Source organism: Ochotona curzoniae, unplaced genomic scaffold, assembly GCF_017591425.1.
Source record: "Ochotona curzoniae isolate NIBS_2020 unplaced genomic scaffold, NIBS_Ocur_1.0 scaffold_3208, whole genome shotgun sequence".
Classification (NCBI taxonomy): domain Eukaryota; kingdom Metazoa; phylum Chordata; class Mammalia; order Lagomorpha; family Ochotonidae; genus Ochotona; species Ochotona curzoniae.
In genome coordinates this window covers 23,299,710-23,324,765 of record NW_024467106.1, presented here as the reverse complement: position 1 = coordinate 23,324,765, position 25,056 = coordinate 23,299,710, and the positions used below count along the sequence as shown (strand labels likewise).

The 25,056-nt window shown below is 42.2% G+C and overlaps 1 protein-coding gene and 1 pseudogene across 1 annotated transcript in view; one reads left to right on the top strand and one right to left on the bottom strand.

Annotated features, from left to right (window-relative positions):
- SLC44A1 (solute carrier family 44 member 1) overlaps window positions 1-24,539 on the top strand; it is a 174,986-nt gene extending 150,447 nt beyond the window's left edge. The window contains exon 16 of the mRNA XM_040963874.1: window positions 23,651-24,539. Coding sequence (XP_040819808.1) covers window positions 23,651-23,665 — 15 coding nt within the window. The 3' untranslated portion in view covers window positions 23,666-24,539. The remainder of the gene's footprint in view (window positions 1-23,650) is intronic.
- LOC121172515 lies at window positions 16,764-18,192 on the bottom strand (annotated as a pseudogene).
- Window positions 24,540-25,056: the final 517 nt, after the last annotated feature.

Genomic DNA, 25,056 nt, shown 5'->3' with positions numbered 1-25,056 from the left:
TATTTAGACAAAGTAATGGAGAACATTTTATAATAGTAAGCCATTAAAATAGAAATTATAAACAAACATATACCTCGTAAGAAAGCTCAAGATACAAGAGAAGCCAACTAGAGATGTATATCAAGAAAGATTATAATCAACTTTTTGACTAAGAAGAAAATATTTATCATGTGAGAGAAGAAACTCATAATATGCAACCAATCCTTAAGGATTATTTGTTAGTCCATCAGAAACCACAGATGCCACAGGACAGTAAGATAATATGTTCCTAGTGCAGGGAAAACACGTGCCAACAAAATTCTTGAGCCTGGCATCATGTCACAGCAAGTTAAGCTAAACCACCACTTAAACCACATGTGTCCCATATCCAAAAGCTGATTAGAGTCTCAGCTGCTCTGCTTCAGCTTCAGCTTCCTTGGGAAGGCAGGGAGCTGGCACGTATTAGAGTCCCTGCATTTAAGTCCCAGCTCTACTCCCAACGGCAGCTTCCTACTCATGCAGATCGTGGGAGGCAGCAGGTGATGGCTCACCTAGTTGTCCCTGCCACTCAATGAGGAGACCCAGATTAAGTTCCTGGTTCCTGGTTTCACCTGGCTTAGCCCCAGCAGCTATCTTTCTCTGTCCGTATCTTGTTCTTTCAAACAAAATAAATAAGCAAATAATTTTACATTAATAGATCAGTTGACTTTGGTGCATTCTTGAGACCCACGTGCATTGTCTTTTCGTAATAGACATTTGCTAACACATTCTTAAAGATTGTGCTTAGATTGAAAATAAAAGGGTGGAAAAAATATTCTGAATAGCCAAAAGAGACTGGAGTGTCTATACAAACATCAGCCAAAACAACTTTCATGCAAAAATTATTATTAGAGTACAAGGGTATTTTATGATAAAACAAATGATCCACCAATAATATTTAATACAAACATATGAGTACATGTTGACAAAGTCTAAGACATTTGAAACATGATTAAAGGAAGAAGTAGATGAACCACTTAAAGTTTTTAGGACTTTTGTTTTTTAATTTCGATTTCCAAGTGGATATAGACTGAAGATGAGCAATGAAATGGAAACTTGAAAAGAAAACCAACTAGACCTAACATATTCTATAAAATGCTCTAGCCAACATCAGACTCAAGCATGTAGACCATCTAAACCAAATAGTAGGACATAAGACAAGCTTTGTGATTTTAAAGAATTTAAGCCATGTAAAGAATATTCTAAATGAAATAGAATATTTCTAGAAACAAGGAATTTGAGAACTTCATAAGTCTGTGGAAATTAACAAATTTCTAAATAACCAGTTGATCAAAAAAGGAACTATACAGAAAATTAAAAAAAAAAAACCAGTAGGATAGGATTAGTGAGCCTTGAAATAACCTATTAAAATTAGCAGGGTACAATCAAATAAGTGCTTTGAGGAAAATTTATAGCTAAAAATACCAGCCTTAAAATGGTCTTTGGGACTGGCACCGTGGCACAACAGATGAAGGCACTGCCTGCAAAGCAGCATCCCAAAAGGGGGCCAGGTCATGTCCAGGCTGCTCCACTGGTCATCAAGCCCCCTGCTCCTGGCCTGGGACAAGCAGCGGAAGATGGACAAGTGTTTGGGCCCCTGCCAATACATGGGAGACCTCCCATGAAGCTTCTGGGTGCTACCTTCAGCCAGCTGGATCCCTGATCACTTCAAGCACTTGGTGAGTGAACCTGCAGATGGAAGATCTCGGTCTCTCCTCTCTGTAACTCTGATTTTCAATTAAATAACTCTGATTTTCAATTAAATAAATAAATCTTTGAAAGGATCTATAATCACTAACCTAAACTGACAATGAACAACTAGAAAGAGAATCAAAGCAAATTAAACGTAAATTGGGTAGAACAAAAAGATTAGAGAGAAAATAAAAGGGAAGATTTTAAAAATAAAATTCAGGCCTGGCGCAGTAACCTAGCAGCTGAAGTCCTCACCTTGCATGCCCCAGGCGCCGGTTCTATTGTTGGAAGCCCCACTCCCTGCTTGTGGCCTGGAAAAGCTGTCAAGGATGGCCCAAAGCATTGGAACCCTGCACCCGCGTAGGAGACCTGGAAGAAGTTCCTGGCCCCTGGCTTTGGATCAATTCAGCTCCAGCTGTTGGCGGCCACTTGGGGAGTGAATCATCGGACAGAAGATCTTCCTATCTCTCCTCTTTGTATATCTGACTTTCCAATAAAAAGAAAGAAATGTTTTTTAAAAAAAAAGAAAAGAAAAAGAAATTCAACAGAACCAGAAGTTGGTTTACATGATGAGGAAACAGATTGAAAGTGCAGCTGGTATTTGAACTCAGACCCTCCTGAAAGGGATGCAAGCCTTCCCCAGAAATATCTTAACTGCTTTGCCAAAACTCTTCCCAGATTCCTTAAAAAACCTTCAGCTAGACTGACCGAGACAATAAGGGGAGGTGACTATATCAAAAAACAAAGTAAGAATATTAATTCTGAGCTTACAGAACTAAGAGTAAAAGGTTTGAATTTTATGAACAATTACACGCCGACAAATTGGCTAACAGAAACAGCCACTTCCTAGCACACATGGTACCAAAACTGACTTACAAGAAATAAATTCTGGATGGACCTGGGACAAGCAATGGAATCGGCACAAGACATACCAAAAAAAAAAAAAAAGTGTAAGAGGCAGGAACACTGATACAAAAGCCGGGAAAAAATGAAAGTGTCAATCATTATCCCTTAATGAACATAAATGTGCAAGTCCCCAACAAGACATTAGCAAATCGAGTCTAGTAGCATATTTTAAAGGATTCTATACTACAGGCAGGTGAAATTGATCCAGAAAATGCAATTGGTGGCTCATCATAGGAAATCCAAGACCGTTAAGTGAACAAAGAAAGTTATTCAATAAATGATGCTTGAACAGCTCATCACACACACCCCAACTTGGATCCCAACCTTGTGCATTATACAAGAGATAGCAGACCTGAATATAAGAGCTAAAGCCTCAAACCTCCTGGAAAACAGGAGTTTTATCTTATCTCGAATTTGGTAATGGATTCTTGGATATAAAACCAAAAACACAAGCAACAAAAAAAAGTAAACTGACTTCATCAACATTAAAACCTTTGCTCCAAAGGATACAATTAAAAGTAGGAAAAGGCACCCCTTTGTTGTTGTGACATTAAAGGTGTCAGCGTGAGTCCTGGCCACTTCACTTTCCACCCAGCTCCCTGGTAAGGGAAAGCCGCAGAGCGCTGCCCCTTGGACCTTTGCCACCCGACATGAGACACTAGGAAGAAGCTCCTGGCTCCTGGCATCAGCTTGGCCCAGTCCTGGCCATTTTGACCATCTGAGGAGTGAACCAGTGGTTTGAGGTTCTATCTGTCTCTTCTGTTTCTGAAATAAATCTTAATAAAAGGAAAAAGGCAACTTACAGACTGGGAAAAATATTTCCAAATCATATATATGATAAGGATCTACAGAATGTACAGATGACAATGCTTAACAAAGACAACCCAAAATGAGCTAATTCTGTAACAAAGATGGCCATGAATGACATGAAAAAATGCTATATGTCACGTGCCGTTAGGGACATGCAGGTAACAACAGTGAGTTCAACACTTCATACCGCAGTGAGATGCCACTTCGTACCACTAAGACCCCTGTAATGAAATAATAGATAGCAGCAAATATTGATGAGAATTTGGAGAAATTAGATCCTGTTTATTTAGGATCTAAGGTTTATTTAGTTTTACTGCAAAGGCAAATTTTCAGAGAGAAGGAGAGACAGAAAAATCATCCATCTGCTGATTCACTCCCCAAATGGCCACGACAGCCAGAGCTGAGCCTCACTGAAGCCAGGAGCCAGGCGCTTCTGCTGGGTCTTCCACACAGGTACAGGGTCCCAACACTTTTGGCCATTTTCAGCTGCTTTCCGAGGCCACAAGCAGGGAGCTTAATGGGAAGTAGAGCAGCCGCTGAAACATGAATTACACCCATATGGGAATGCTTGCAAAGAAGGATTAGCAAATTGAGCTATTGAAGCAAGCCCAATGCCACTGGATTGTATATTTTTAAATGGAAAATTTGATGTTATCTGTATTTTACTCCAATAAAAGTAAAAGCCAGTAGTACCATCAGCTATTATTCCATAAACTTTATTTTGAAGTAACTTGATAAACAGAAGGTTGATAAAAATAAATCTTAGATACTTTCTTACACACACATTGAGAGTCCCCAAATGTAAGAATTTTATCCTATTTCCTTTATCACTTGCTCTTCCTCTCGCTATCTCTCTCTCTCCTATCTCATCTTGCTCTCCCACTCTCCCTCTTTCAAATACACACTCCTCATATACCCTAACGGTGCGCATGTGAATGCTTCAGAATTTTCTTTAAATTTTGACAGTTGTTCCCCATTATCTCCACGTCTTTTATGAGAAAAAAAAAATCTTGTCAAGGTTCCACTCAAGGATATGCATTGCATTGAGTTTATATGACTTTAATATGTTTTAATTTGAAAAATTGCCTGATCTTTCTCTGCAGTTCTTGACCTCCCCAGACCATGTATTTCAGAGAGTCCTTGGGCCTGGGTGTGTCTTGCTTTCCTCCTGTTTGATCCAGGGTGTGCGTTTTTGGCAGCAAGATCCACAGAAATCTTGCTCTGGTGCATCCTGTGGGAGGCACAGGGGGTTTATGTCCCATTCCAATGAAGCAAACTTCGACCACTGGCTGCTTTGGGTCTTCCTGGTCCCTCCACTGTAATCTTAATATTAATCTTCACTTGTAATTGTAAAGATATTGAGACCATGAAAAAAATGTTTCTCCTCAACCGATCACCTCCTAGCTTTAGCATCTGTTAATAATGTTCTTGCAACAATTGTTGTGATTTTTTTTCCCTTGCCTTCTGGTGATTTTCTGATTCCATTGTTCCTCCTGCATTGATTAGTTCAGTCCCTTCTCTCTCATTTATTTATTCAGGCAATAAGTAAGTACTGACTCCTCGACTTGGCCAACAAGAGCCTTTTACCCGTCGCCTCTGTTCCCCGTGGGCTCCTTGCTTAGTAATACCTGCAGAGGTTCTGGATACCCACGTGCCATCCTCAGCCCGACTCTGCAATCAGCCAGGTTCTCAAGCAGTCCTGTTCCTGTTTAGAAAGATGCGGACATTAAATGTGCTCCTTGTGGTAGCTGTGAGGGGGCTGCGAGGAGCCCATGGAAGATTCACATTATTCTTGAACTCAGAATTCCCATGAACTTTTTGAAGCCCTTGGTGCTATTGAGAACTCTGAAAAGTGATGTTTTCCCTGGCATGAAGCAGTACTGGGCATGACTGAAGGGCTAAATTCCATCACCTTTAACGTCCGTGACATTGCAAGCAATTTCAATGGTCAGAGAGTTAAAGGAAAGAAACCTACAGTTTTTCACTAGACAGATAGTGAGGGTTTTTTAAAGCTGTGGCCTGAGTTTCACTAAAGTTTCTAAGAATACACATGTTCTCAACTCCGTGAGGGCAATTCTGAGCTACAAATGAAATTCTCATTTGTGTTTATTTGTAACAATATTATTTTTTTCTTACCAGATTTTTTAAATTGGACTCAGTGTACAATGTTAACATGGCAGTAAAACATAGCAGCGTTTTGATTTTTCGGATGCTAATAGATGTGTTACTTTTGTTTGTTTTACTAGCCACAATATCAAGATTTTCTTCCCAACTATGTTATTGGAATGCTTATGTCCTGTGAACCCATCATCAAAGATCCACTAGCTTGCAGGGCTTCTGTAGGCGTGTGAATGCTCTCTGTGGGAAAACAGCCTTTTTCCTCTCGTGGAAGTCAGACTCATTGACAGGTGGATGGCAGATAGCAAACGCTGGCACTTTGCTGGGCTGTGTGATGGCGCCGTGAGATGGTCTCCCACCTTGGGGAATGAACTGCATGACTTTGTCAAGGTGCCTGTTTGTTGAATGGATAAACACGTGAGCCTCGCCACTAGTTCCCAGCTCTGGGTTGAAGTTCCTACATGATACCCTAGGGGGTACATAGGGGCCAGAGCACAGCAGGTGATTAAAAGGGAGGGTTAAAAGGCAGTGTACTGAATGGTGGAAATCCCTCCAGCCTTCATTCACTTCACCACTATCGAAAGAGCATCCTGCAGGTGGGCGCAGGACTCTTCATTTAAACGTCCCTGTCCCCCAGACCAGAGCGTCCTCTGATAGAAGACTTTGGTGGAACACTTTGAGAACTGCTTGTTCACGCTGAAGCTTCCGCAGAGGAACAGGACTTCCAAGGAAGCTGGAGTTCCAGGACCGGGATTTTTGGTTGTCCCAGAGGCGACAGGCATAGCAAATGTGCTTGTCTCTGGCGACACCTGCTGGTTGATGATCGTCATTAGGGAGCTCAAAATACATCGACAGGTGTTTAGCGGTCCTAGAATTGAAGGCGCTGTTATTTTTCGTGTTTGATTTCTGACAAAACCCACGATACGGACCTTTTAGGTCTTTGTCCTCTATTTGTTAGTTTTAAGTAAAATCAACATAGATGTGATATATAAGATATGATATAGAGACAGATTTGCAGAGTATTGTTGTTCCAGTATCTCACATGTTTCCTAGAACAAATGTTCCTAGTTTATGTTCATGTGAAATAATGGCAACTTTTGTATTTCTTCTGGTAGGACTTGATGAACTTTTCAGCTGGGGAACTTTCCCCTTGTAGTTGTTGTAGAGAAGCCAATTCACGTATGTCACTGAAGACTCCAGATGAGACAAGGGGGGAAGTTCCATGCATCTAAGAGCAATCCGTTCCTCTCCGTCATTGTATGGCAGTGCCGCTCAGGGAGCGCGCGGGTCACAGACGGAGAGAGGGTAAGTGTGATCAGGGCAGCGATGGACACGTGCGTGACAATAGCTCATCTTCACACCAGGGTGAGGGTGAGGCAAAAGACCTGTCCGTCCAGATCCTCTCCAGGCGTTATCAGCCCCAAGTTCCAGCAGAGAGCTTAGGCCTGGAGGTGTGAAGTGGCAATGGTGTGAAACTGCACAGGCTGAGAGAGGAGACCTTGGAGTCAGGCCAGGCCTCATCTGCCTGCTGTAAGGTTCACTTTCACCCTACAGGTAGTGAGTAGCCAGAAAGTTAAGTTTTGCTTTCTGGCATATTGCTTATTCCATTGACATATCCACGTAGAGGGAAGAGCACCCCTTGTTCCACTGAAATTAAATCCAGCTGAATAAATCAGTGGGGAATTGCGTACAGGTTCACACAGAGAGTCCCATCCCTTTGGCATCTTTGAGCATCCTGGCAACTAGATTTGGCCTGTGTGCTAGAGCAAGAGTTATTTTTAAAGTTTTTTTTTAAGATTTATTTATTTTTATTACAAAGCCAGATATACAGAGAGGAGGAGAGACAGAGAGGAAGAGGAGATTCACTCCCCAAGTAACCGCAAAGGCCGGTGCTAGGCCAATCTGAAGCCAGGAACCAGGAACCTCTTCCGGGTCTCCCACGCAGGTGCAGGGTCCCAAAGCTTTGGGCCGTCCTCTACTGCTTTCCTAAGCCACAAGCAGGGAGCTGGATGGGAAGTGGAGCTGCCGGGATTAGAATCGGCGCCCATATGGGATCCCAGCGCATTCAAGATGAGGACTTGAGCTGCTAGGCCACGGCACCAGGGCCAAGGAGTTCTTTTCATGTAGTTGTTCAACTCTACTTACTGCCTTATCTCTGGGCTCCAGCAGGGCCCCACACAGATTCCTTATCACACAGTCCTTAGGCAAATTCCATAGAGTCTTATTGGAGGCTAGAAGTTGACTACTAGATTAATATTCAGAGCCCAAGGCATGAAATAAAACAGAACATTGTTTTCTGCTTAGTCAAGCACTCTTTAAAAATACTAAGTGATACAGTGTTTTCATGGTGTCTGTCACCACAGGGTGAGTGGCCCACTTTGTGGTCATCCATGCATTAAAGACCTTCGCTTGTGGAAGATGAGTAAATAGTACCATTGGGTGTCCCTGCTCCAACTTTGTACCATGTATATTCCACCACACTGGGCTAGTGCAATAAGCCAAGTGTTTGGATTCTGATGGACTTAAAGTTGAATCTTGACCTCCTGATACCTTAACACATCTAAACTTTATCGCACATGTTTAAGTCCCTGCACATAGCAGGTCAGTCCATGTTAGTCCCGTCCCTTCTTTTTTCATGCTTCCTTGGTCCCACTGAATCATCAGGAACACACAGCTTTCGAGCTATGGCCGTTCCACAGTGGTAAAAAAAAATAGTGACTGAACAGATCTGGGCAGTGAGTCTGATGAAAAAGTAGAGGCTAGGGACAAAGGCTGAGAAGTCCCAACGGGGAGTCTTACCCACTGAAGGACCCTGGTGTGAGCGGAGACCTGCAGAAGCAGACATGCGAGTCTACATTTAGTATTTGCATCACTGTGAATGTCCGCCCTAGGGTGACTGCAAAACCAAGTAGTGCCTGACAGGGAGAGAGAATGGGGACATAACACACAATCCTGCTCTATGTGGTCTTGAAGGGTATAAAGTATGTCCAAAATCACTTTTATGTTAGGATCTGATAAGCTGACAGGGAAGGAAAGGGAACATGCCATCACTGTAGTTTTACAAAGAGTGTCAGGAAATAGACAAGTTGGGAGAAAATTCCTAAAACAGACTGTATGTCCCAATCTGAAATTTGAAAGATTCAAATATCCTATACTCACTGAAGTATCTACTGCCTTTGGAATTCCCAAGCTACAGGGACAGCAAACTGCTAATTGATATTAATCCCACTGTATCTCCTTCCCAGCAGTGCCGGAAGCCTCTTAGAGTGCAGTGTTCCCATGCCAACTGTCTGGTAGCAAGCAGGCTGCTGCCTTTGACCTTCCCCATGGCGTCCCTGCTCCGTGTGCTATTGGACAGTCCCTCAAACATTGGATCAGAGGTTTCTTTTGTCTTCCCTTATTCACAGAAAATGCACCATCCTCAGAGCCTTCTTTCATTCAGGACTCCCCGATGGGGATGGAATGTACCCTGTTACCTTGTAGCAGGAAGATAGGAGACAGATCAAGTGACTTATGGTTTTTTTTAAAGATTTATTTTTATCTGAAATGCAGAGGTACATAGCGAAGGAGAGAGAGAAAAAGAGATACTCCAGTCATTGGTTCACTCCTCAAATGGCTGTAATAGCCAGAGCTGGGCTGATCTGAAGCCAGGCGTCAGTCAGGAGCTTCGTCCAGGTCTCCCACATGGGTAGGGGACCAGGACCTGGGCTGTTATCTGGCACTTTCCCAGACCATAAGCAGAGAGCTGGATCAGAAGTGAAACAGCTAGGAGTAGAACCGGTACCCATATGAGATACTGGCACCATTGGCAAAGGTTTAGTCTACTAAGCGACAGTGATTCCTAGGAAGGGAGAGGAGGTAAAAAAAAAATACATGATTAAATTGAGTTGAGGGTCATATCTCATTTTTATTATTTATGAAATGTTGACCTCCTATTGGATTTTGAAAATGAAAGGTACAACTTTCACTAAGTTCTATGGAGACATATATGCATAATGGGGTTTGCGGAGCAATTAAGAAATCCCTCTCCTTTTACTGGGAGTCTCACATTCATTTCCTACACATTTCTTTCTTTTCTTCCAAAGTAAGGACGTCTACAAAGGACCTTAAAGTTGAGCTGATTATGAGGTAGGGCCACATTTAATCTGAAAAGGCTGATCTAGGTAGGCCTTCTGTTACGTTGCTTCAACATTCTACTGTAGCAGGCCAGATGTGTAGCACAACTTTGGTGAGCACAGGTGTTTTAAATGAATATTGAGTATACCAGCAGATACGTAGAATTCCAAAGGTTTCGTAAGATCATGTGCAGGTAGACGATCCTGTATCCCTAATGGAGCACCCGGAAGTGTTTTGCAGGTTTTCGGCAGTTTGGGAATATTGGCATGGACACAACAATATCCTCTTGGGGAAGGGACTAAAGTCAAAGCATGGAATTCACTTATATTTCATCTGTATCTTACACAGATAGCCTGAAGATGATTGTAATATTTTCAGTGTGCATGCATTTCTAACATAACCTATTACATAAAGTCAGCTGTGGAATTTTCCTCTGTGGAATCATATTGGAACTTGAAAAGTTTCAGATTTTGCATTTTCTAATTATGGATGTGCTGCTTAGGTTTTTTTTTTTTTTTTTTTTTTTTTTTTTTAAAGATTTATTTTTATTATTTTTTTCATTGGAAAGGCGGATATACAGAGAGGAGAGACAGAGAGGAAGATCTTCCATCCGATGATTCACTCCCCAAGTGAGCGCAACGGGTCGATACTATGCCGATCCGAAGCCAGGAGCCTCTTCCGGGTCTCCCACGCGGGTGCAGGGTCCCAAAGCTTTGGGCTGTCCTCGACTGCTTTCCCGGGCCACAGGCAGGGAGCTGGAAGGGAAGCGGGGCTGCCGGGATTAGAACCGGCGCCCATATGGGATCCCGGGCGTGCAAGGCGAGGACCTTTAACCACTTGCGCCACTGCGCCGGGCCCATGCTTAGGTTTTTTATTTCATTTTAATTTATTTTTATCGAAAAGGCAGATCAGCTTTACAGAGAGAAAGATCTTCCATTTACTTGTTCACTCCTCAAATGGCCACAACAGCCAGGACTAAGCCAATCCAGAGCCAGGAGCCAGGAGCTTCTTTCTGTTTTCCCACATGGGTGCAGGGACCCATAGCGTTGGGCCTCTTCAACCGCTTTTCCAGGCCACAAGCAAGGAACTAGATGGGAAATAGAGTAGCCAGGACACAAACCGGTGTCCATATGGGATCCTGGCACTTGCAAGGTGAGGGTTTAGCCATTGAGCCATTATGCTGGGCCTCCTACTTGTATTTTTTAAAGGCATATATTAATTTTTAAAATTTTATCACTTTATAATTGATTCTTCTGATTTTCAAATAGATATGGTGTGATAAACCAAGTGCGTTGATGTTGTAGGTATTACATACGATAGGAGGTCACACAGAGCTCCAAGAACAGCTCTCACTTGCTGAACTGCTGCAAAGTTACTGCACTAATGGCTTTATGTGCATTATTATTTTAAGTCCTTGTAAGAATCAAAGTTATTCCCACTTGAACGATAAGGACAAAATGGCTCAAAGACTTATGTAATTCAGTAAAGGTCAGAGTCCCCCTGGCAAGTCACCTCGGTGTTGGAGCCACAGTCATGAACAAAGTTATAGATTACAGGAGTTTACACGACAGCCCGTGTTTAAAGGGGAGCGTAGTGGCACGTGCCATCAGTGTTGCCTCAGGCTCTCAGTACTCCAGACTCCTCCCTCCACTTCTCTCCACGTTGGCGCCTTTCCCTGGCTTTGCAGTGAACACAGGGCTGTGCACACCCAAATCTTTCCATTCAGGCTTCTTCAGTAGCACAGGCACTATTGTTAGAGTTACAACTGTTGTCTGAGTTACAACAAGGAAGTCTGCAAGCTTGCCGGTCAGTGTTCTATCCAGCATCTTAGACAATCAAGTAGTATGAACTGCATCCACAGGTCAGGCACGAGGGCCTCCTTCCCCGGCCTGGGTTTCCTGTTCTGTGCTCCTCCATCAGCTGCCATGAGACACAGCGCGGGTAGGGTAATCCTGTCTCGTGGACTGAGGAGTTGATGTGGCCTTTGACTGAAGGGGCGAAGTCACAGTATTTTCAAAATTCATTTTAAGAAGGCTTCCTTTACATTACAATTCTGTAGGGGCAAAGCCAGGTCTGTTTGTGTTCTATACAATGTGAAGCATTTTTCTACTTCCAAATTCTCAGAAAAGTATCACCAATCTGAATGATTCTGGCCTGGTATGCAGAACCCTAGGATATGTAAGTTATCCAAGTCAAAAACTAAAGTTAGGCATAGTGCTTCTTGTTCTCAATTCTTCTCCCAGCCTCCAATAAGGAGCAAAGCTAGATTATGCCAGCCCTATGTTGGGACATAGTAGGAAGACAACAAAAGCTTAGTTATCGACTAAACAAAGAGAATGTGGGAGGGGAAGGGACAGGCAGAACCTGAGTAGGCAGAACAATGGGAGGAAACTGTTGGTCCTTTAAATGTTGCTTGACGATGCATATTTTAAAAAATCTCAAGAATGTGCACATCCTTTACCCGGCAATTCTGTGTTTAGAAATTGTAGATCATAAAAATATTTTACTGAAAATTAGAGTTGTGTTGCAAATTATAAAATATTGTAATCCACTTAAATGCCCAATGGTGTTCTATAAGGTCCATGATTTATGGGGCTACTGAAGCTGTCCTTTCCCAGTATTTCCCATGTCTATAGCTGGTACCACTGCCAAACCAGAGATTTAAACTAGAATCCTGGAGTTATTCCTTGGTGTCTTTCAAATTGTCATTCCAGGTCCTATTGTTTCTTCAAAACTCACAAGTGGTCATCTTTTAGATAAACTGACTTTGGCATTCTATAGATGCCACCAGGCTGCAAAGCCAGCATATAGAGAAGATATGAATGCCTGCAAGCGTTGATTTACCATGGATACAGAAGGAATCACATTGTCTATGTTAGCCAGGAATTAAAGATGAGATCGCGTTATCTGGGAACCATAGAAAAACATAGAGAAGGAAGAATTGGAAAATAATGATCTGTATAAAACCATACTTCAGGAGCAATTGAAGAGATTTTTCCCAAGTTGATTTTCATGAGATGCAATCAGTACCACCTTTAGGCCTTGAACTCTAAGGCCTGTTCCCTTGCCCTCCTCCTCTGGGTCCCTTCCATGGGATAGGGGATAAGGGGAGGTGCCCACTCTAAGCTCATGACCACACGTGTTACCCAAGACCCTAGAACTCCTTTCCCGACAAGCCTGTACAGATATCTTCTCCATGTAATTCCTCCTAATGGTAGAAACTGACTTTGGCATGGCAGGTGGCATGGACCTGGGCTGTGTGGGCTTAGGAGTCCCCAGTCAGCACAGAGGCCCCCTCAGTGTTGGCAGGAGTGAGTGGTAGGAAGAGACCCCACAAGGTTAGCAACCATCCTAGATGCAAAGCTCACTGCGGATTATGGTAACTAACTTCCCCACACCTGCAAAACTTAGGATTCCATTCTATCACAGGCACAACTGTCATAGCTGCAAAGTCATAAACAGTTAGCATTTTCAAAGATAAATAAAAAATGCAGAACTACACTTACAATTTGTCAAACTGCCATAACACCTGGAGGATTTTTTTTTGTGTGACATCTAACTCATTGTATTGTCCTTATTGAATATTATTATTTCAAGACAAAATTAGGGAGGAAAGACTAAAATAAAATCGTCCTGCTTGCTGCAAGAAGTGGAGCAGCCAAGACAGGACTCGACACCCATCTGGGAGAGCAGCGCGTGCAAGGGGAGGGTTAGCTCACTGAGCCACCGCGCTGACCTCAGCATGAACAGATCCTAACCTGTGGCCGTGAGAGGCCATCCACCTGGAGGATTTCTTACACACATATATGTATGAGGAACAAATATGTTGCAAATATTTACATTTTAAAGACAAGAATAGGATTATGTGGCTACTACCATATTCTTTTGTGCATATTATGTTTCTGCTTTATTTCAATTTAAAATACCACGTACAACTTTCTTGTCAGTTATACTAAGTGAAAACGTTTCTTTGGTTGACCACAAGGCATCTCATTGTAGAAACTACCGAAGGACACAGGTTCTAATCCAGTGTGCAGTGCTGCGCGCTGGTAAGATACAGCCGTTAGGCGATCAGACAAGAAAACAGCCATAAGCATAATTTGCAATGGAATGCCCTGGAGGAAAAGAATGAGAAGCAGTAGACAAGATGACGGAAGGACATAACAAGTACTGCAAGACTGCAGAAGGGCCTTCTGGGGACAAGAATGGTTGGATGAAGGATTTGGCAAGTGGATATCAGAGGAAGAACATTCTAGGCAGAAAAGAGCATATTTCTAAGCCCTGAGGTGGGAAAGCTGCCAGAATTTACTGGATATTGCAGGATGGGCCACCGTGGCTGGGAGTTTCTGAGGCTGAACAATTGAACCCAGGGGTTTATAAGGCCATGGCAAGGTGATTGCAGTCAGTGGGAATAGCTTGGATCTGATTCCCATTTCCTACATGCTGGTCTGTGTAGGAAAACAGATGAGGGTGAATGTGTAAAAAGAGGGACTAGTTGGGTAGTTTGGCACTAATTCAAAGGAGATTATGGAACAAATAGTACAATACATAAGTGATTTAGCCTTTATATAAACTACTTCAAAATAAAATCTGGACGTCCCCAGGGGCACGTAATGCCTCACTAGTTCCACCAGGGGGCGGTGTCATAGCGATCAAGCAACGTGGGAGGATTTCCTGGAATTGGCGCATTGCATTGTTCCTACGGCTTTGGATTTTTTTTTTTTTTAATTGCTTCATCTCTGGTTTACATTACCTTTAAGTCCCAAGAATACATTAAGTTTTATAGTTCTTGCTTTAAAATAGCAATTTAAATAATTCTCCAGCCGGGGAGAATATGAAGACTTGGCCCATATACTTTCTATTTTTCACTACTTTGCATCATTTTCCATTTTTGAAAATCCCAATTATCAAATATCAGCTGCCATTTCTTAGCAGCCCGTTATGAGTGGGTCTCGTGCCAGGTCTTTATGTGCCATTCCTCGTTTACTCCCACAGAGTAGGTGTTTCGTTCTGTCCTCTTCACAAATGTAGAATCAGGCTAACGAAGATTGATAATTTTCCCCCAAATCACAATTATCAATGACAGCTTGACTTCAATCCAGATATCTTTAAATAATAAAATGAATAAATGTATTGGTACAGAAATAAATTAGCAGACAAATTATATCTAGATGATGAAAAGTCATTTTGCTCATCATAGATTTTGCAAAAGGTCAACTTTAAAAGTACAACCCAAATTATTTGAGTATGAAAAGATGCTGATCTCTTTTATTTATTTATTTATTTTTAAAGATTCATTTATTTATTGGAAAGTCAGATATACAGAGAGGAGGAGAGACAGAGAGGAAGATCTTCCGTCTGATGATTCACTCCCCAAGTGAGTGCAACGGCCGATGCTATGCCGATCCGAAGCCAGGAGACTCTTCCGGGTCTCCCATGCGGGTGCAGGGTCCCAAAGCTTTGGGCTGTCCTCAACTGCTTTCCCAGGTCACAAGCAGGGAGCTGCCGGGATTAGAACCGGCACCCATATGGGATCCTGGCACGTTCAAGGTGAGGACTTTAGCCGCTACGCCACGGCGCCGGGCCCAGATGCTGTTCTCATAACACAAAGATCCTGGTGCACTTTCTTCATGTGTGTCTATGTGTAGCTGTCTTTCCATGTTCCTTATTCAGATCATATTAACTGTAATAGATTGAAGTAAGGGGATCCATATTAAATGAGTTCTTTTTTTAAAAAAAGAAATATAGAACTATTTATTGAAGACAGTTCAACAGTATTTACAATAAAGTAAACAATATACAATTGGAGTAATATTCTGATTACTACAAAGTTAGTGTATTTTCCTGGCATCTGCTGAACCGGTTCGCAAATAGTGCAGCTAGATCTTCCATGTAGGAAATGAGATGCAACACAACACACCCATGCAGGTCAATCATTTCGATTACAACAGCCTGACTACCTATTTTACCAGCAGATCCTAAATTGACAATGTCTCTAAGCCAAGTCGTAGAAATCCCATGAATCATGACATTTTAATCAATAACAGCGCATGGATTTTGACTTTTGCAAAGTAGTGGCTCACTAGAAGAAATTGTCCAATATTCATTTATCTTACTTAATTTTGTACAGGGCAGCAGGGGTCTATTTTTCTTGCCTGAATGGAGAGACTAATAGTAACAATAAAGATCAGATAAGCCAGGACGTTTACGGCTGTAGATCCAGAGACAGATTCTGATGTGGCTTCTTCTGGATCAGCTAACCTGTCTGACCTGCAGGCGTTATGTAAATAGCAATGGCTTCACGGCAATTTTTCCAGTTTGACTCTAAGGGATTTATGTCTTAGGCTGCTCAGAAGGACATTTCAGCAACAGTTTTTACAGGATCTTCCTTTTGAGGAAATTTCAAAAGAAAGAAACCCAGTTACAAAAGTATGTTATGGATACGCACAACCACCCAGCATGGTCCTCGGGCGTGAGTTGAGAGCCAGGTTCTCACACTGGGAGCGATGTTGAGAACAACAGTTCTCCAGGGCAGTGACTGTTCGCGGGTGAAGGAAGCGACTGCAGAAAGCTTTGTTGAAATGTGTGAGCAGTGACCAGTGCTGCCGATGCAAGAAGATTTCAAACCAACACGTCAAACTTGATTCCATTAGAATGTAGTTATTTTTTTCACACTGGCAAATAAAAAACAAGATCCAGATTATATATGTATAAAACAATGCATATATATATACACACAATATATCGTGTATATATATTTAATTGTATGTCAATTTATAATTACATGCCATTTACATGCTAATTATTGATTTTAGTATATATTGATTATTAACAATTAATTATACTGCATAAAATGCATTGCATAATATATAATTAGTTAATAAATAAAACAATTATTTATTATTTAATTATTCAAGTGGTTTAATTTAAATAATTAAATAGTCTGTTAATAATACATGGTTTTAATTATAACATATAAATTTAATATGTAATTAATACAGAATATGTATTTGAGTATTGTTTCAATTATTTGAACAATTAAATAATAAATATATAAATAATTAAATGGAAATATTAAAATATTTATAAAACAATGCAAACAATTACTGAGCTTCATTTTCCAGACAAGAATGCCAAGTTAGTCTCTCTTCATAAGAAGCAACCGCAATCTGAGAACATGTCATACATACTTCTTTTGCCAGCACCGAGTCGGCCTCATCTGAATCTTGCCATTCCATCAGAAACATCCACTCTTCAGTATTGTCTGAGTGAGGCACCAGTTCCTCACTCGGGATCGAGACCCCTGGCAAAGCGCCTCGGTGTGCCAGCAGCACCTCTTTTCTTCTTTGATTTGCTGTCATCATATTCACTGTCAGGTAAAGATTTTCTATCTTTACCAGCTTTTTTGAGAATTAAGAAATGCTTCAATTAACTCTGGACAAGCTAGATCTTCTTCAGGTTCCCAAGTATTGTCGGCCTCTGCAAATCCCTTCCACTTGAGGAAATGCTCCACCTCCCCATCGACCACAGGAGTCCAACACTTTCTCCACCGCAAATTCTCGAACCTCGTTACCCTTTCCATGCTGTTTCTTCCCCAGTTTTTGGAGGCCATTTTGTTGTTGTTGTTCTTGTTGCAGGCATAAAGAGCTATTACATGCGTGGCGTGGCGCCTCCAGGTCCCCGAGGGGCAGAGTGGGAAGGAGGGGCGAGACCAGTCACCCAAATGATGTCTATATTTTGTTTTCTGTTAATATTTGTTTTGGAATTTTCTCATGTTATTCAAGTTTCTCTTCGAAGTTTCTCTGGGATGTCTTTTGGCTTCTTATCCTTTGAAGCATACAAGTTTTTTTTTTTTTTTTTAATTTTGATCTCTTTTCCTTGACTTCTTGTTCTTGCACTGTCTTATCTAATAAATCATTGCCCAGTTCATAGCCATGAAGGTTTAACCCTGAGTTTCCTTCTCAGAGTTGTATGTTGTAGCTATAATCGGGGCTTTGATCAATTTGACTTACCTTTGATGTTTATGGCATGAGATAGGTCTCCAACCTATGTCCTTTTGTTCTTATGTCCTTTTGTGTGGAGATGCGCAGTTATTCCATAGTTCTTTTTAGAAAGTTTATTTCTTCTTGTATTAACCGGTCTTGGCTCCCTTTTCAAGGCAAGAAATCCATTGATCAGAGATACATGTGTTTCTGTGCTCACAAATATGTCCCACTATTTTATGTTTTAGTTGACCTTTGATAAATGCTAGAGCCGTGAGCATCATCTTATTCTTCTCAACAAGTATCCTGGATGTACTTAAACTGAACTGTTCTCACCTACCGGATGGCATGGATAAGAGACTGGCATGCTGCTCAAGATTTCAGGATCATAAGAAGGGGACGCACCTGAAATAAACATGTCACTTTAATCAGCTCCAGGGGTCTCTCTAGAAACAAATGGACGAAAATGGCCTGATTCAGTTCAACCTACCTCGTCGAAAAGAATTTGAAACCCAGTAATTTTAAGGAAGGTTTAACGCCTTATACCCATTTCGACACCTTCAAACTTAGCTGAGAAATACTTAACACTTTGTGATGTGCACAATAATGCAACTTTGAGGAGTTCTGTTTCCTACCATACATATACTTCTTTTTGTTAAAAAAAAAAATTATTTGGAAGACAGAGTGACAGAGGGAAGGACATAAACACAGAGAAAGAAAGAGAGAAATAGATTTTCCATCTGCTAGTTCTCTCCCTAAATGGCCAAAATATCTAGGGCTGGGCCAGGCTGAAGCCAGGAGCCAGAAATGCCAGCCTAGCCTCCCACGTGGGTGTCAGAGGTCCAAAGATTTGGTCTGTCCTCTGCTGTTTTCCCAGAAGCATTAACATGGAGCTGCATTGGAGCAGCTGGGACTTCAGCCAGTGTATGTAAGGGATGCCAATAATGCAGGCGATAGACTAACTTCCTGTACACAATGCCTGCCCCTCAGCATACTTCTAGTATAATCTATGTGCAGCAAAGTTACCAAACACAGTAAACTGACAATATGAAAATATTGCTACTTTGGACATCAAAAATAATTGAGTTGTGGCTCCAGTTTTGGAGCAGTTGAGTTGCAGTCCTACTCTTGGTAAATATTTAACTAGCAGACCAACTATCTCCTCTGACCGCTCCTTGTTAAGGATAATAAAGCCTTATCGTCTGTGTGTAACAGAGTGCTCCATCTCTCTGTTTGTTCCACTTCATTAAAAATAGGTAGGGGTATAGAAGTACAGAAGGATTTGCCTAATTATTTAAAATGTATCCAAAGCTGTGTTATTAACATGCAAGTTGCAAAAAAGGAGCACAGAGACTGGACTCATTGGTCCTTCTGTTGTGGGGACCACAGCTTTGTTGCTGTGCAGTCTGTGACAATAACCAATGACGGCCCTGTCTTCCTGTTTACTACATCCTAGATTGACATGGCCTAATATGTGTCTGGTAATGATCAGTCATGATAACAGTTGGTATACGAAGCATAACACTGAACCCTGGGACACACATGCTGTTACAGTGTACCACTGCAAGGTTAGAAAGACAGCTCAGGATGCTAGAGGAAAAGTTTCCTTAGCAAGTTGCTTGAAATTGAGTTGTCAATTTCTCATTATAAAAATTAAGAACATAGATTCAAAACAAGACACCATTAAGAGAAAGTAAAGGTAAGTCATAGATTAGAAAACGATATTTGTTGAATACATATTTGGTAAATGAGTCCTAATCAAAATTTATAAAGGACTTCTGCAAAGCAATATAAGACTGATAACTCAAATAGGTTAAAGGCTTTAAACAGATTGGCATTTCACAAAGGAAGAAAGTCAGGCCCAGTGCAGTGGCCCACTGGCTCCTAAGTCCTCACCTTGCACACCCCGGGATCCCATACGGGCACTAGTTCTAATCCCAGCAGCCCTGCTTCCCATCCAGCTCCCTGCCTGTGTCCTGGGAAAGCAGTCGAGGACAGCCCAAAGCCTTGGGACCCTGCACCCGTGTGAGAGACCCAGAGGAGGCTCCTGGCTCCTGGCTTTGGATGGGCTCTGTTCAAGCCATTGCAGCCACTTGTGGAGTGAATCAATGGATGGAAGATCTTCCTCTCTGTCTCTCTACCTTTCTGTATGCCTGACTTTCCAATGAAAATAAATAAATCTTAAAAAAGCAACAAAGGAGGAAAGTCAATGCTCAAAGAACGTGAAATCTTCTGTAATCTCTTCAGTTATGGAGATGTGCATATCAAAACCACAATGAGCTAGTGCAACCCATCCACAGGGATGGCGAAAATGGAAAGTACCGGCTTGGCTGTGGACTCATATACCACCTACTCTCATATGCCAGTCATGTGAAAATAAATCTGTACTGATCATGTGAAACCTGCTTCATTGCATCAGTTGCAGCTGAAAATTAATACTCATTTAGGTCCTGAGGTCCAGCAAATCCATTCTTGAATGTGTATCCAACAGAGATGCATAGCACATAATATACCAAAGGCATGCACAAGAGTGTCCTTGGAAGGATATATTCACAGTCCCTGCCTGGGAACAACTCAAGAATCAACAAGCAGCCAAATACATGAATCAAACATGATGTGTTCACATGACACAGCAAAAACCTCACAGGCAAATGTTGAGAAAAAGGGTAGATACATTCTTTCATTTAAGTCAAGTTCTAAAATGGGCCAAGATCTGTACAGTGAAAGAAGTCAGGCTGTGGCTACTTTAAGCAGTGGATGACTCGGATGGGATCGGAGGGAGCTACCCCAGGGGCTTGGAAATATTCTATACATTTATCTAGATGGTGACACCTGGACACATACATAAGTAAAAATGCATTAGCCACGGATTCCTAAGAGGTATAACTAAACTCCTAAAAGAATATTGAAAGAGCGTCATCTAGCCACCATCTCCATCTCACGCCATCAGCATCTCAGCCAGCAGCCCAGCAGAGTGTGTACTTGGAAGACGACAGACAGGACCGAGAGGCCTCAGAAACTTCAGGGGGATGAAGTCAGAGTCTGCACCCTAAAGATAGAGGGTCCAAGGCCTGCTTCCCCTGGCAGCTCCAGGCTGTCGCCCACCAAGCAAACGTTGCAAATGTGCCTCTGGGTCATCTCACCAACCCCAAGGAAAATACTGAAACATGTAAAACCACAGGAGGCGAGGTATCTCCAACTAAAAAGTCAGGTCACCCTTTCCTACAAATAACACAGCCTTCAGTCAGGTGTTGTGCACAATTATTTATTTGAGAGACAGAGACCTTCCATCTTCTGGTTCACTACATATATAATGGCCAACAATAGACCAAGTCAAAGCCAGAAGCCCAGAAGTCAATCCAGGTGTGCTAAGTGGGTGGTAGATACCCAAGTACTTGATCCATGACCTTCTGCCTTCCAGGGTACACATAAACAGAAAAAATGGATTATGGGGCGGCCTGGACTCAAACCCATGCATCCCCATATGGGATGTGGGTTTCCTAAATGGCTTAACAACTGTATCAAGCATTCCACCCGGAGGCTCTGTACTTAAATAAGAATTGCCAGATAGATCACTAATGTAAGAGACCAAATGAAAGAGTGAAATAGCACAGCAATCGGAGGGGGCAGGCCAGGCAGAGTGTAAGGTAAAAACAGACTTTTTTTTTTTAAATTACTAAACTCAACTGGAAGGACTGTATCTGTGAAAATATTTTTGAGGGCAGGCAGTTGGCCTAGCGGCTAAGATGCCAGTCAAGATGACTGCCCCACATTGTAAGTACCTGGATTTGAGTCCTTGCTCCAGCTTCTAACTCCAGCTTCCTGCTAATCTGTGTGCTGCAAGACAGCAGGTAATGGCTCCAGTAGTTGCGGTCCATCTGCGTGGAAGATCTGGATGGAATTCCTGGCTCTGAGTTTTACCCTGGCCCAGCTCCAGAGTCTTTGGCTAGTGAAGCAGCACAAGAAGATAGACATCCCACCACTCCCTACATCTTAAATAAGTACATAAATAAATGAATGATTCTTTTAAAAAGAGATAGATTCAGAGAACAAATGGAACCCTTAAAAATTAAAAATAGGGCCCGGTATGGTATCCTAATGGTTAAAGTCTTTGCCTTGCACGCCCCGGGATTCCATATGGGTGCTGGTTTGTATGCTGGCAGCCCTGCGTCCCATCCAGCCCCCTGCTTGTGGCCTGGGAAAGCAGTCGAGAACGGCCCAATGCCTTGGGTCCCTGCATCTCCGTGGCAGCCCTGAAAGAAGCTCCTGGCTTCTGGCTTTGGATCAGTTCAGCTCTGGCAGTTGTGGTCACTTGGGGAGTAAATCAGTGGATGGAAGTTCTTCCTCTCTGTCTCTCTTCTTCTGTATATCTGACTTTCCAAGAAAAAAATAAATAAATCTAAAAAAAAATAAGAATAGAGCATGTGGGCACTACTGCCCAGTAGATATAGGTCATTATTTCTGATGCCAATCTCCCATTACCAGAGTGCCAGTTAGGATTCTGACTACTTTGTTTCCAATCCAGCTTCCTGTCAGTGCTCCTGGAAGGCAGTAAATCAGATCCAGATGGAGTTCCTGGCTCCTGGATTCCATCTAACCCAGCCCTGGCTGTTGTAACCATTTTATAAACGAACTAGCAGATGGATAATCGGTTTCTCTCTGCTTCTTCCTCTTTGTTTAAAATAACCTAATCTTTAAAAAAAATTAAAAACAGGTGCTGACTTGGTAGCTGAACAGCCTAATCCACCACCTGCAAGTGCTGGCATTGAATATGGACACCAGTTTGTGTCCTGGCTGCTCCACTTCCCATCCAGTCCCCTGCTCATGATGACAAAGCAACAGAGGATGGCCTGAAGTCTTGGGACTCTGCACCCACATGGGAGGCCCTGAAGGGGCTCCTGGGCTCAGTTTTGGCCATTGAGGCCCCCTGGGGAGTGAACCAGCGATGGAAGGTCTTTCTGTCCCTCTTTCTGTCTGTAAATCTGCCTTTTCAATAAAATAAATTGATCTTTAAAAAAAAAGGGAGGGGGTATTCTCCAGCCATGTCGGAAACCCAGAGGAAGATCCTGGCTCCTGGCTTTGGATTGGTTGAGCTTCGGATGTTGCAGCCACTTGGGGAGTGAACCAGCAGATGGAGGATCTTTCTGTCTCTCCTTCTCTCTGTACAACTGACTTCCCAAAATAAAATAAATCTTTAAAAATACTGGATAAATTGCACATTATTAAAATACTATTCATGGATTTCAAATTGTCTTGCATGTGAGCACACTTCTGATTCAGTTTCCATGGACTTTGGAAGTTCATCCTGTATTAATATTACTTTTGAGTGCTTCAAGAATAATATGCTGACAGCAGGACATACTGGTCCTAAATACATTATAGTGTGCTTCCTACAAATAGGAATTACCAGCTGCAGAACTACGCTGTGATGGTTCTCAGCTCATTCACCAAGTCACTGTTTTTTTAGATTCAACTGCATGTGCAGGAGCACCCATGATCCTGGCCGGACTTGTGCAAAATGAGGGAAAAACCTAAAGGTCCCTTTCAATCTAAGATTTGGGTCTTCAAAAGAATTATGAAAGTTTGATCTTTCAGATTACATTGAATTTGACTCATGGCTCTTTTCTCTTCTTCCTTTTTTAAAACTCAGTTCGGCTATTCTAAAAACCTGTCAGAGAAAAGCCCCAACACCAATCATGGCCAGTGTTTATCTAGTGTTTCTTGTTAAGTCTAGGCATTATATACTTATTAATATTCAACACTCACAACTTTCAAGGAAAAATCATGATTGTCTTCGTCTTAAATGTAGGTAAAGAGGTTATTTCAGGAATACACAGAATGTGAACCCAGACTCTCACAGATGCCCCGTTTGTGTGTGTCTCACCTTACATTTCATGATGCATTCCCTCCAGATGAGCCAAAGCTGTTCCTTGTTACTGACCACTTCTCATTGTGTCATGTTTCCCTAGGAAAGAGGCATTCATTTTCTTGATGTGTTTATTTTTCAGCTAAAGAAGAGGTGACTGATCTCATGAGCCTGGAAGAATGAACCCAGAGGAGGTTGTTTACACGAGCTTCTCCCACTCACCAGCTGTTGAGAGTTTGCAGCCAAAGACCAAGACCTAGGATCTGATTACTACAAGGGAGGCATGCAGCCCGGTTCCCAAACCACCAGGAGCCAAGTGGACTTGGTACAGTGGGACTGTCTAATAAAAGATTCAGCAGAAGAGTCCGATACAGATCTGTCTTACAACAATGTCTTCACATGTACTGTTGCTTTCTCTTCTAACCTTCTGTATATGTAAGTGATTCCCTCTGCTTCTAATCTGATGCCAGTCACTGGCCTGCAAGCTAGATCCCCTAGGGAATTCTTTTCATTCTGGCTGGATCTGTCCTCTTGGACTCTGCTATTTATAGAGTTGATGTGGGTTAATAACTACTATTTATTGAGGGCGCGTTCCATGTGAAGTAGTAGGCTGGATGCTTTATATTGAACCCTCACAGCAGCTCTGCAAGGTCACACCTATCATGTCCATTTCGCTTCTGAGGAAACCGAAGCTCAGACCAGTTGTGTGTGTAGAACCACAGAGCTGCCAGGGTCAGGCCTCAAATCTAGGCTTAACTGCAAGGCCATCCAACTAACACTCTGCTTATTACTGCTTAAGAGATCATTGCTGCATTTCATTTCTCCAACGACTAGGGTGGGGATCTGTGGATGTATGTGGGCAGTGTAAGGGTGAGAATCAAGTTTTTAGAGCCATTGAAGAGTTACAGAATTATTTTCTAAGAAAAATAACACTTTAAGTTCTTTCAAATCATGGGTTGAAAAACTTCTCTGTGAGTCAAATCGTGTGGGTCCCCCCAGTCTATTTTTGTGAATAAAGTCTTATGGGAACATAACCACACCTTGTCCTTTGTGTATTGTTTATGGCTGCCTTTTTCCTGTAGGGGTAGAGTTTTAGGCCTAAAATTTTGACTATCCAGTCCTTTCAGAAAACATTTGCTGACTCTTGATTAACATGACTTTGGAAGAAAGTCAACAGTTTTCATTAATCCCAACTATATTTTTCTGTTTGACTAAAACACTGCTTATAGATTTAGGATCTCTGTATTCCAGTGGTATTGATGGTGGTAGTGGTGGTGGAGCAGGAGGAGTTGGGGCTTGTGGGTCTGTAGTGCTCTGACCTGGGAAGGAAGTGGGAAGGAGAGGTTAGGGCCTCTGGGTCTTTGGTCAGTTCCTTGCCCTGGACCCCTCCCATCCATGTCCTTCCTATTCCTCTTGCAAACCAAACAGCTGAAAATAATCAGGATCATAAACATGTGCATTGCCTCCCACTTGGAATGTGTGGAGATCGCAGCACCTTAGCCTGGAATTCAGGGACCGTAACAATACCACCCTTTCTAATCTCTCTGT